At 47.4% G+C, this 13203-nt stretch overlaps 1 protein-coding gene across 12 annotated transcripts in view; it reads right to left on the bottom strand.

Annotated features, from left to right (window-relative positions):
• ptprt (protein tyrosine phosphatase receptor type T) overlaps positions 1 to 13203 on the bottom strand; it is a 133951-nt gene that overhangs the window by 89521 nt on the left and 31227 nt on the right. For all 12 annotated transcript variants that reach the window (XM_019860518.1, XM_019860515.1, XM_019860517.1 and 9 more), the window contains exons 9-11: positions 7066 to 7181; positions 6756 to 6936; positions 3956 to 4065 (exon numbers count right to left, since the gene is read on the bottom strand). In XM_019860518.1, coding sequence (XP_019716077.1) covers positions 3956 to 4065; positions 6756 to 6936; positions 7066 to 7181 — 407 coding nt within the window. The remainder of the gene's footprint in view (positions 1 to 3955; positions 4066 to 6755; positions 6937 to 7065; positions 7182 to 13203) is intronic.

A 13203-nucleotide genomic window follows, 5' to 3' on the forward strand; every position in this document is an offset into this window, starting at 1 on the left:
ATATATGCTACTGACTATTCTTGCTAGCTTCCCAATTCCTTTTCAGAGTCCAGATGTATTCATGCGCCACCTTTATGAAGACTATTTATTGATACATGTCTAATTCAGATTTAATTTGAAATGTATCTATTTTGTCTGCTGCATTTAAGTGTTGATCGTTCTCGATGCCGGGTGATGTACTGTATTTTCCGCACCTAAAAGCGTTCGATTTTCTCAAACGCTGACATTACGCCTTCTAATCCGAGGCGCCTTATATATGGATCAATATTCCGATTTCTTGCTTGTAATATTTGAAATTGTTCTGTAAAGCGCTTTGTTACAGCTGCAGCGGTTATGGAACCTCGATCTGAATCAAGCTGTATTTTATTGTATTCCCTTGAGCGTATCTCCATCTGGTGGACGCATACCGCACTGCAGCCACAAGTGCAGCTTCTATTCTACGTGCCTTCGAATGCGGTGCGCCCTATATATGAAAACCGTTTTAAAATAGGCCATTCGTTGAAGATGCACCTTAGAGTGTGGAAAAAAACTGCAAGGACTCAATACAGTCATTGGTCATTTTTACGACAAAGAGCCAGAAGGACCGTTCAATAGGCAGGAGGTCAAGAACACACTGATTCGCCGTGGTGAAAATCACATCCATTGAAATCCCCAAATACTGAATCATTTCAAAGGCAACAAATGACCAGAAAACGTTGCCAATCTTTTCCTCGTTGCCGCTACGTACGATGTTGACAATTCTCGCCGCCGCTCAAGCCGACATTTCTACGCATCGTCTCAATTGGTGACATGCGCCGATGGATGCGAGCGCAGAAAAGCGTATGGACGACATCGGTTTGTTCAGTCGCGTTCTGTTGCTCCTCTCGGCGCCGTTCACTATCAACTGCGTTTTAAAACTCCTTTTTTTATTGATGGTTGGACAGCCTTTCTTGCGCTTCACGTGACATTTTGCCAGCCGCCAATTAGAGGCTCTCGCATGATTTGCTTGCTCTTTGTCACCGACTTTCATTGACGTTTGCCGTCGTTGCGTGTTGACCGCTCGCTGCGACTCACAGCGGGGCCCCCTTTCGGCCTCCTCTCCTCTCCCGCTCTTATTTGGGGGAGCCGCGTCCACAACAAATCAACAGCACAAAGGGGAGATCGATGCGGGACGTTTCACATCAAGCAAAGTGAAGCCACCAGACTCTTGGTGAGCTCGCGGGTGGGCCGGCGCAGCTTCACCATTGGCTGATGCGTGGCGGGGATCCAAGAATAATATCGAGGGGGGTGGGGGTTCAGGTGCGTTGGTCGTGGGGTATGACAAAAGAGATTGACGAGGTCATGATGTGATCGGTGCACGTTGATAGCGATTCACTAAAGGACTGCGCGGCGGCGCCCATCGGCAAAAGGGGAGCAAACGGCGTCAAATTCACAAAGCGCGCAGAGATGGCCAAATGCTTCACCAACTGCGCTGCCCAGGAGATCGGCGTGCCGGTGTCATTTGCGTGTACTTTAAAAAAGTAACGTGTGTAATGTAGCCGGAGAAATGAGGCTCATTAATAAACGTCGCTAGCACCAAGAAAATTGTCAAAGTATTTCGGATTTTGGGGGCATTATAGCGTCTTCCTCCACACTTTACAAGTGAAACTTGATATGATGTGCAACTTCCATTTTTACGTTGTTGTTGGTCATGGCAAAACATTTTGTCACGGAGCATTGCTTTCTTTTTTAAATGAGCGAATGGTGTCTAATGTTCATTGCAATGGTAAAGCATGAAACCTTTCCGTCGCCTCGCGAAGCCTTTTTGTGAGCAAATATTGCACACAAAAGGGAACGAGAAGGCATGATTGGAACGGCAAAGCTCACGACGAGCAACCACGTCCCCAACAAAGCGTTGTGAAGGCGCAACGCAAGCCTCCCGCAGCTGTTTGGTGAGCCAAACGACCTCGTTGAAACAAAATGCAACTTGTGGTCAACTGTGAAGTTTTTGTTGACCAAAGTGCGACTTTTGCGGTGAACGACACGACGCGAGGGTCCGGTGCAGTATTCGACCGTTTGCCCTCGAAACTCTCGTCTCCGTTCTGTCTTTGTTGCTTTTTGCTCTCATCTGTGCCCTTTTCATTGTGGCGCTGGCTGGCTCGCTTTTATCCCATAATTAGCCATCATGATCTCAAGACGGATTTGCATTCAGGTAGCTTTCCTGTCTTCTGCTTCTTGTCATGCAGCCTTATGGCTCATCACACTTCTCCCTTCGAGCCTCAACCGGAGCCTTTTGTGAGCAAAGAGGGTCTCCTGATGGCAAAATAGTGCGTTTACGTGACCACCGGGATGACTTTTGTGACAATATTCCGCGCTTTGGGGAATGCCGTTGCTGCGATGAAATGAACCTTTTTGCGGTCAGTTGAGCATTTTTGTGGATTGCATTTAAACGAGAAGGCAGACGGTGTTTTGGGTTTGAAATTAGCGTCATTTCCGGACGACAACGCACGCCTCGTTAAAAGATGCGACCACACAACGTAACTCATAAAAAGCAAACGTGCGCGTATAGCGGCCGCTCCGGATTATTAGCCGCGGGTGTCCGACAAAGGTCACACGGATGAGGTGCCGAAAGAGCGCTTTGGTGAGCAAGTGCAGCATTTTTGCACCAAAACAAATCCTTTTTGCCGTCAACGATCACATTTCCGGGCAGAAATACGGCAGGCACTTTGGCGGTGAACTAGACAGCCCGGGAGAAGGCCCCGCCCCCTCCGTCTCGCCGCCTGACGCGCTCACTTTAATCCCGCAATTAGCCGCAATTATCTCAACGCATTGGAGAGAGGCGACGGATTTGCATTGGCGTATCATGGCGAGCGCTTCTACTTCTAACGCCGGCTTATCTCTCCTCGCCGTTGGCTCTCCACCTGCACCCTTTCTCCCACCCCCGCGATTCCCCCCCGCCCATTGTCCGAGGACGAGGGGGTTGTGGTCCTCCAAAGCAAAGGCGGGTTAAAAAGAGAAGACACAAGAGACAACAGAGGCCTTCAGATGTAGCAGATGATGCCTTTAATCCCACAATAGGCGCAATTATCGTCATTATCTCTAATGGGGAGCATTGTGCCGGGCCTGTGATATGTTTAGTAGATGACGGCGGGCTTAATAGATCGCGCGTGGCCGCGCATTAATGAAAGCCAGGTAAAAACCAAAGAAAGGCCGCTGTTTGAGACGCCAGCGGAGGTGAAGCGGCCGGAGGAGGCGGCGCGAGAAGGACGGAGTTGCTGGAGAAACAAGCCGAGCGTGTGCAAAAGAGGCAAAGACGGACCACGTTGGAAAAGGAGCGCAATGGGCCCGTAAAGCCTCGCTGAAGCAGCATGCGGTTCTTTGTTTGTGGAGGCTCTGTGCTGGGCAACAGTGCGACCGGCCTATTGTATCAAAAATGAAGGAATGCTGGACGGACGGATGTGCTCGAAAAGACAAATACGGACTGGTCAAAGTTGGCGCGCACAGAGAATACCGGTGCCATAAATACCTTTGCAAATATCTCCAAAGCTAAAGCCAATTCAGGCAAAAAAAAAAAACCAAACAAACAACGTCACCTTCAGATTCAGCGACCTCAAAATACCTGAGAACTGTCCAACATTTCTTGGCGCCCAACTGTGTGCCAAAGCGTGACAAAATGAACCCTTTGCTGTTGTTTTCTGGAGGCGTAAAAAGCAGGATCACAGCAGAGGCCTTCCAAGAAACGAGGCTGTGCTGAAATGTTTCAAATTTACACCGTCCCAAATTAAATAAATCGAGTGATTGACAGTGGAATTAAGTGCGCCCCCCAAAAAATCTGCGAAATAGCGGGACTGCGAACCTGAAACCCACGACGGACGCGGCTCCGCTGCACACGTCAACGGAGGCCACGTCGATTCCTCCGTCACGACCTCTCATGTCATCACGGCGAAAAAAATCAAAGGGACGAGCTAGCTGGTTTGGGTTTGGACTTTGGACTCACCTCGTATTGGGTGATGACTCCGTTGGTCTCGTTGGGCGCTTTCCACTGCAGGAAGATCTTGTCCTCGTAGGGCGTGTCCTGCAGGGACTCCTTGGGCACGGAGCCGGGCACTGCGCACACACGCACAAAACCGTCAGGGCACCGGAACGAAATCTGCCTAGCAACAAGAGTGTTTTGGTGGGGGGGAGTCCTGGCAAGAGCAAGCACACAAGCACACAATCATCAAGGCTGCGTGACTCCTTCCACTATGTTGCGCTACATCCTTGGTACCGATTTCCTACCCACCAAGGTGCTGACATATCTGCTCTGATTTCCCACCTGCGTAGCCTCCTTCCTATTTCCGACCTAACTAGTCTCCTACCGAGCAAGGACACAGGATGCCGAGTTCGACAATCAAGTCCAAGAACATCATTTGGTTGGAACACGTTTCGATTTGTTGTTTTTTGTTTTTTTTTGGGGGGGGGGGGGGCAAAGCAAAATCAAATTTGTAGGCGATTCAAAGCGTTTTAAAGGCCGTAATGAGTGCGATCCATCAAGCGGCGCTGCGGCGACACCTTCGCCATGTAATGAAGAATGTTTTTCCCAGAGACGGACGCGTTAACAAATAGCCGGCAAAGCGCTACAAACACCATTTTCATTTGGTAATTAAAATGTGTTGATGAGGCCGCCCCGCAAATCAAATCAGTCGCACAAAGAAACCCAATTACATTCTGTCCTTTACGTTCGCCACCTTATCATTCACCGTGTGTGTGTGTGTGTGTGTGTGTGTGTGTGTGTGTGTGTGTGTGTGTGTGTGTGTGTGTGTGCGTGTGCATGCGTGTGCGCATGTAACATGCAGACCCAAATTTGATTAACTTCCAGCTGGCAATCAAGCACCTGCTTTTCTTTTTTTTTTTTAGAAATTCTTATCAAGTCCTACTTTTTGGTTGATTGAAATTGTCTTTTTAGCGGGCGTGCGCTTTGGTTTCTCTCGCGGCCGCAAAACACCAGCAGCCGACGGGAGACGAGCGCGCGTCACGTCTCCTTCATGTGCAGATGGGCGATGACGGCTTGTAAAATCGGAGCTCGATGAAAATCGAGTCGATTCGTCCTTTTGCGAGCATCTTCCTCTCGTCTTCTTCCAACATTTTGCGTTTGATCCTCGGCTCAACCTACTTTTCCGGCGTCTTTGGCGCTTAGCGTGAATCCGAACGCTGTTGTGCCTTCACAACCCCAAAATGCATTTCTGGAGCATCAGAGGTGGATCGTTAACGTTTGTGTGAGTTGCATCGAAATGATCAAAAAAACATTTTTTTTTTAAATGAATGCATTTATTATTCATTCAGTTGCGTTTATTTGGTCATTTTATACAACCCTTTATTCCGTTGGGTTCATTTTTATTTCACGTTACCGATATTAACGAGCAACATTTTGATGATTTATTTCATTGTGATTTATTATGACCAATCTGTAATTTGGCCTGACTGACTGCCACTTCTCCTCTCCCCGTTCCAAATGCTGCATTCATGTGATATATAGATTTTTTTTTTTTAACGAGCATCGTGTGATTCCAATCTAGTTTTAGTCATGGAAGTTAATATTTCTGAATGTACTGAGTATGTCTTTTACAATTTCATTTGGTAGTTTCATAAAATGAAACATCATGCATTTCTTTGATAGTATTTAAAGTGAATTACTTTTGAATTTATTCTTTCACACTGTAGTTTAATTATTTTTCGCTTTGACATTTGATATTATTCATTTGAAGAATTGTTTATTTATTTATTTTTAACTTGTGCGGCCCGGTGGTCCAGTGGTTAGGGCGTCGACCTCACAGTGCAGAGGTATTTTTCAATTCGATTCCAGCTCCGGCCTCCCTGTGTGGAGTTTGCGTGTTCTCCCCGGGCCTGCGTGGGTTTTCTCCGGGTATTCCGGTTTCCTCCCACATTCCAAAAACACGCATGGCAGGCGGATTGAACACTCCAAATTGTCCCGAGGGTGTGAGTGTGAGTGTGAGCGCGGATGGTTGTTGGTCTCTGTGCGCCCTGCGACTGGCTGGCAACCGGTTCAGGGTGTCCCCCGCCTCCTGCCCGAAGACGGCTGAGATGGGCTTCGGCACCCGCCGCGACCCTCGTGAGCATAAAGCGGATCAGGCAATGGATGGATGGATGGATGGATTTTAATGAGGAATTTGATTGTATTTAGTGATCAACACAAAATGTTTGCTGTTCATTTGTTTTCATCGCGTCTGAGTTTTGATGGGCATTTAACAACTGTATTTTTTATTTGATTTTTTTTTTCAAGAATAGACATTTCCTCATATTTCCTGCTCCTATATTGAATCATTTCTTTGTGTTTTTGTGACCAAATAATAATTCTGAAAAAATACATATAATTGTTTTTCCCCCCAATCATTCCACACGGTGTATCTCATTAGCGATGACATGAGGCAGTAATCGGCATGGTCCAGCGCAATCTTTGGTCATGTCGGCAATGATTCTTGCGGGGAATGATGCTAAACTACGCTAGCAGCGGCCCAGATTACATCTGCCGCGGATCATGAAAAACATGTGCCCGCCATTTGTTACATGATTGATTTTCTTTGGCGGTTGTTTGTTTTGATTATTTTTATCAAGCCGCTCGTCGGAGCTTGGAGCACGGACAAAAGTATTGAGCCTCCAGCGGGAAGACAAAACGTACATGGACACAAAGGGGATGTGAAAGTTGAAGAAAATCCAAATAAATCTGAACAATAAATCAACGATATCGGAAGCAAGATGGTGTTCACGTTGTCCGCGGTGGCGTTTTAGCGCCGTCTCACCGTCTTCCTCCGTCTGCTTGACGATCTCCTCGCTCTCCTTGCTGCCCTCGGCGTTGGCCAGGACCAGTCGCAGTCTCACGGTGACGGACGGCCGCAGGTCCCTCAGGGTGTAGCGAGAAGACGTCTGGATCAGCTCCTCGGACGCAAACTCCTGCTGATTGAACGCGTACTGGTACTGCACCTGCAGGGGGAGACGGAGCGCGTGTTAAAAAAAAAAAAAAAAAAACGCCTCCTGAACTTTGGACAAAAGTATTGGGACGCATGCCAAAGGGGAAAAGGGAGAGGAAAATGGCTGCGGCCGGCGTGGTACCGTGAGATTGTAGCTGTGGCATCGCGTGACGGCGTAACCGAACGTTTCCCACTGGATCGTCAAGAGTCGCGCGCGGACGTCCACCACCTTGACATTCTGCGGACCGTGGACGGGATCTGGAAGAGACGGTCAATACTTTACAAAAACAGGACAAGGGGATAGAAATTGGACAGCTCAGAGGCACACACGCACACAATTGGCCAAGTTAATGAATGAACAAATTAATGAACGAGTCAAAGCAAATGTTTTGGTCCACAACTGAAAAGTCTTTCGAGCTAACCTGCAATGAGGTTCTAATTCCATTCCACACAGGAAATAGACAGAGCCGCATTTCAGTGCAATCTTTTACAATTACAGTGACTTAGAAAAATGTGTGTGTGTGTGTGTGTGTGTGTGTGTGTGTGTGTGTGTGTGTGTGTGGGAGGGTGTGTGTGTGTGTGTGTGTGTGTGTGTGTGTGTGTGTGTGTGGGTATGTGTGTGTGTGTGTGTGTGTGTCAGGATGTTTGAATGGTTGTTTCCCTTAGGCGGTGGTGGTCGGCAATTTTGGAGGCATCGCGTGGCCTGTTTGAGGACCATGCCCCCCACCCCCTCCCTCCACAAAGCCTGTCGGGCTTGAAGGAATCGACGTTTTGATTTAAAGGAAACAATCCCGTCAAGTAATCTACTGACTGGATCCAACTCATCTACTCTTGGTCATTTGGCGAAAGATGTATTGTATTTATGTCATTATGAAGTTAAACATCAAAACATTTTTTATAAGAGAAAAAATGGCCGCACCACAGCCTGCGTCTCACGAATATTTTTGACTGACCGCTGTGATGCATCGAATCAAAACCTTTCGAAGCGGTATTCTGTCCTTCAACTTTTGTGGTGATACAATATTTGTATTTGATTTGTGGATGGTTGTTCAACTCATTCATAGTTTTTTTTTTTCCAGGTGGTTTGGGTTTTTTTGGACTGAGACAAATACCCATTCATTAAAACTAATTTAAAAAAAAAAACGATAACTGAACTAAAAAAAAAAAGCAATGAAAAAATATATAATAAAATAAGTAAGCCTAAGTGAATTATAAAAAACAGTCAAAACAAAGTGAAAAGGAACAATTGATCAAGAAAAGTCTTAATGATTCAACTCTGAGCAGCACACAAGGTCTCGTGACGAAACATTTTGAACACAAACAAACAATTGTTGGCTGCCAAACATCCAGAGTTGTCTTTGCCTGTAAGCTAAAAAAAAAAAAAAAAAACAAAACTGAGCAAACTCACTCAATGCGGGAAAACGCGGGTGTCAGACCAAACACCAATCCCAGTCTAATCACAAATATACAAACAGCAACAGTTGGAAACCCACCAAGAGGTGTCCTTCGGGTTCCTCGGCGAGATGATTTTGGAACTGCCGCCCTCGTGCAAAGAACAGAGCACCCTCTTGATCGCAAACACACAAATGTCCATTTGGAAGAGGGCATTTGAAATCATAGGGGCTAATGAGCCTCACGCTGCTTCATGAAGTCTAAGAACAAAAGGACTCGCTCACACACAGCAGCTTGTTGTGCCGCCATCGCTCAATCCCGCGGGAGACGCAGACAAATAATCAGATTTGAGCAAGATTAGGCCCCTAAAAAACCTGCGATGCGCCCCAAGTCGCTCGGCCGCTCAGATGAACGGCCGCCATTTTATAATCCATCCGGCAATGGACGGAGAGCGGCTAATCTGGACGGATAATCTGACTGCTCGCAGCCCAACGGGAGATTGCCGCGCAAACCCAGATTAACTTCTTGAAATGAGCCCTTCGGTTGGTTGCAGGATAACCATCCCCAGGTGCTCAACGAAGCCTGCATTGGGCACCTTTGAAACCTTTGACTGGATGGATGGATGAACATTCGGGTGGTTGGATGACAGATGCACGGCCGGAGGGCTGGGTGAGCAGACAATTGGACGGACTAAGACGATTTTGCCTTCCAAAACCGAACCCGAGTAAGGTGTCGTCTGCCGAAGGGCGTTGAGGTCAACCTTGGAAAGTCGTGTCAACTCGCCAACTAACTGCAGTGGTCAAAATCCAATCGCAGCTTCCAAGTCTTTTTGTGCTCTTGCGTTTGTCTTCTTGCAAGCGAACACCAACAGCTCCACCTCATACGCACACAGGCGCACACACATACGCGCCGACACTCAGAGTTGACCAAGGTCCTGTTATTTCTCTCGGTTTTCCTTTATCGGCGTCTCGTTGGAGTGCGTCTTTCTATTCGTGCCGCGCCTTTGTAGTTACACACCATTGATGTCTGCCGTCTGCGGCGAGATAAGGGGTTATTTGGACCCGCGAGTGTGGGCGCGCGTACGAGCGCGGGACGCGCGCGTATGCGCGTGTGTTAGCGCCGGACGGGGCCGCCGACGGGCGGCCCTTGCGCGCACCATTCATGAGGGAGAAATCGGATCGCCTGATGGCCTTGCGATAACAGACGCGGCCTGCGTGTGCGCGCGCACGGTTGTGTGCGTGTGTGTGTGCATGGCAATGTTTGAACGTGTTGGATTCATTTATTTGAGGACAAAATGTAAAAAAAATAATAATCAGAAAACATTCGAATTTCATATGCTTCCTATGTAGTGTCCATACCTTCATGAATGTGTGCGTGTGTGTGCTTTTGCATTTATGTGTGTGTGTGTGTGTGTGTGTATCTGAGCAATTTATTTGAGGACAAAGTGTGCAGATACATACACGTGCGGGTGAGCATGTTTGTATGTGCCCAAAGGCGTGTGTGTGTGTGTGTGTGTGTGTGTGTGTGTGTGTGTGTGTGTCTCTGAGCAACTTATTTGAGGATAAAATATGAAAAATCATCTTCAGTCTTTGATGGCTCATATAGAGGGCTCGTGTGTGTGTGTGTGTGGTGTTTGTGTGTGTGTGTGTGTGTGTGTGTGTGTGTGTGTGTGTGTGTGTGTGTGCGCGCGCGGTAGCCAACGGGCTGACAGCATGAAAGGCATTAAAGAGCACACAGGTTGGGCTTTAATTGGTCTGCTTTCATAATTGGCCTGTTGGGGCAGATTTGTTACCCGGGCAACGAGCTAGTTTCGCTGAAGTTAGTATCCACGGGGGAGCAAAGGGGGAGGGCGACCGGAGGGGTGGGGAGGGCCGATGATGGCGGGATGTTCGCATGGAGAAGAGGAGTCAAGAGACGAGCAATGAGGCGCGAAGGGAACGTCAGCCGGCGCCCGCGGACAAAAAAAACACACATTCAAAGGAGCCTCCAAAAGATCCGTCGGCTTCCTCGGGGTTGCGGCTTTGTCCGTTTTTCTCGAGAAGACAACAAAACATCTCGACGCGAACGTCATCAAATGACGTGAAGCAACGTTGGAGAACGGGGGAAGAGGTCGGGATAGTTCGCCGTTGCTGAACGTCGCACAAGTTTGGGGCAAATGTTGACCGATGTTGGAAATTTTCCACGTCGCAGAAAGTTGTTGGGAAATCTTTCCCATTCGGACCGTTGCGTGACATTGGAAATGATGGGGGATCATGGGGGACGTATGAACAATTTGGATGCCATTCCAGGTGCAACGATGAATCGAATCATAGTCATCGATCATTATTTGTGCTTAATGGTTTGGAGACCTTGTTCAACTTGATATTGTCCAAGTCCTCCACGAAAGCAGCCGGTCTCACGAGTCGCTTCTTGTGTGTCTCCAGCAGGTGGCAGAGGAGGGCCTTCCCTCCAGCGTGCGCGCCTGCTGCCAACGTTTCATCAGTTAGCCGTGCGTTTAAGGAGCGCCTTATTGCCACGCCTCCCTCCGTCGGGTTATTGACCTTGTTTGCCGCTCGCGCTCAAGTCTTCTTTTCTCGACCTCTCCATCTTGTAAATCGGAACTCATTTACAAAGCCAATTCCAATCGAGTTGAAAACAGAATCCAATGATTTGCAAATCCGACGTTGAATTGGCTCCACTGCAAAGATATTGAATGCTTCGAATGGATCGTGTTCTCCACATTGTGGGACGTTGGCCAAGCTTGTAGAATTTTAGAGACTCTTGAGAGAAGGTCGGCAAACGGGAGATTTGGATGAGGATTTTGGATGATGTCGGACAACTTTGGAAAACGCAGCAGAACGTTCGAGATCTTGGTAGAATAACCAACAACGTTGGGGGGAAACAAACAAAAAAAAAAAACCCAGAAACGTTTTCTATACTGAACACAGACACACTTAGGGATGCAAGCGAGGTGAACGGAGCTCACCGAACGCACCCTCGAGTGCGTCTGCGGCGCGCGCGTGTTCTAAGGGGCGGACCGCGTTGCGTGTGCGCGCGGCGAGCTCATTAGGAGACTTGAGTGACCCCTCTGTTCTTTGTCTAACGAGCACCAAGAGCTGCAGGGGAAAGAGACGCAGTGGAAAGTGCGCACGCGCGCCAGTGCGCGGGGGGGCGGGGGAAGGCCACGCACACAACACACGACACAAGACGTAACACAAGAAACAGTCGCTGAGGACAAAAAAAGATCGTGCCGCTTCTCCTCAACCTGTAATGTGAGCAGCGTGACGCGCAAATTTCAGAGTAGGAATGTTTGTCCCCCCCCCATGCGTTGACCTTCAAACTTTGGCAGCTTCCAGACGTCATGAAATCTGTTCGGCTCTTGTCTTTTGACAGGGTTCGACATTCAAAGCGGCCCGCTGGCCCAGGACAAAAAAACAACAGCTTCTTGCTGTTGGAATATTACATCATCAATATTTGGAGTTCTCCCCGGGGGCTCAAATGATCAAACATCTTTCATCTTTTGACCACTCTGCCAAGATTTTTTTTTTCCCTCCGCATCTCTGCAAAATTTTCAATCAGGAATGACTTGAATGAGATAGAAAAGGTCCATGGTTAAGTATTCTGCTATTTTATCTGACATGTACTTTAGTCATGAAAAGCTGCCTTCCTCACATTAAAAAAAAAACAAAAAACATTTTAAACGTGCAAAAAGAAGTCCTGTTTTCTTAACGGCTTCATTAATACGGTACGAAGACGCCAAATATGAAATGTGCCGCCATAACATAACTCTCGGCATACTCTTGGTTTTTTTTTTTCAGGAGTCTCGTTAAAATAGCACCGTCGTGTCGACGCCAGCTTGAGTGGCTTTGCGTCAACAGTCGTCAAACCTCCGCGGCGGAAAAAAAAAAAAAAAAAACGGCAGCCTTTTGAGCCTGCTGCCAGATTTGCAAGGTCGGCTTTCCAAAAGCTGCTGACGGGATTATTATTGAGATTATTTGGGAGCTTGCGCAGAGTGGCTTCGTGACGCCGCCGCCTCTCAAACGTTTTCTTCATCACTGCATCACGGGTACTTGGCACCAGGATCAGTCATACCTTTTGAGTGTTACATGTCGTGTTTTGTTGTTTGCCTTTATCTGTGGTTGGAAGAGTTTGGCATTTTTTCATTATCTTTAGTTTTGACTTTGTTTTGACTTGTTTCTTGAAATCGGTTCATTTTTAGCGAAGGTTTGTTTGTTTTCATTCATTTTTATTTGGTCCAAAAGCGCTTCATTCTTATTTACTTTTTATTAGTTTTGGGATGAGTTTTAGTTTAGTTTGGGGGGGGGGGGGTTGCAATAAATGTAGTTTGTTTTATTATCCACTTAGTTTTCATTTTTTAAAGCATTTTCATTTTTTATGTCACGAGTGAAATATTTTTTTCAATATTTAATTTTTGGGTAGTTTTGCTTCGCAAAAACAACCGTGGTCTGTGCGCGTCCTGACATTGATTGGCAACCGCTCTGCGGATACCTTCGCTAATCTAAACCAACCATCGTCCTAAAAACAAGATGAAAAGTCGGACGGGCCGCGGCAGTAAAGATTGACGAGAGTGCGCTTGTAAAAAGACATTTTGATGTGACTTTACGACGCATCCGTCCTACGGCTTTCATCAATCCATTTGCTTTTTACGGCTTTTTTTTTTTTTTTTTGAAACGTTTTAGACGAGCCAGCGGGAGTTCAGAAAAAAAAAATAATTCTGTTTCTCTCTCCTTGCGATGGGACCCGGGAGGCTCTAATTGGCCGAAGGACATTAGCCTAACGAGGCCGATTGCGACGTTTTCCCTGACATTTGCCGTCACCTCCCTCCGGGTGGGGGGTGAGCCGGGGGGGCCCGTCACTCTTCCTTTGTCAGCCAATTAGACGGCGCCTT

Source organism: Hippocampus comes, unplaced genomic scaffold (assembly GCF_001891065.2).
Source record: "Hippocampus comes isolate QL1 unplaced genomic scaffold, H_comes_QL1_v1.1 scaffold106, whole genome shotgun sequence".
Taxonomy (NCBI): domain Eukaryota; kingdom Metazoa; phylum Chordata; class Actinopteri; order Syngnathiformes; family Syngnathidae; genus Hippocampus; species Hippocampus comes.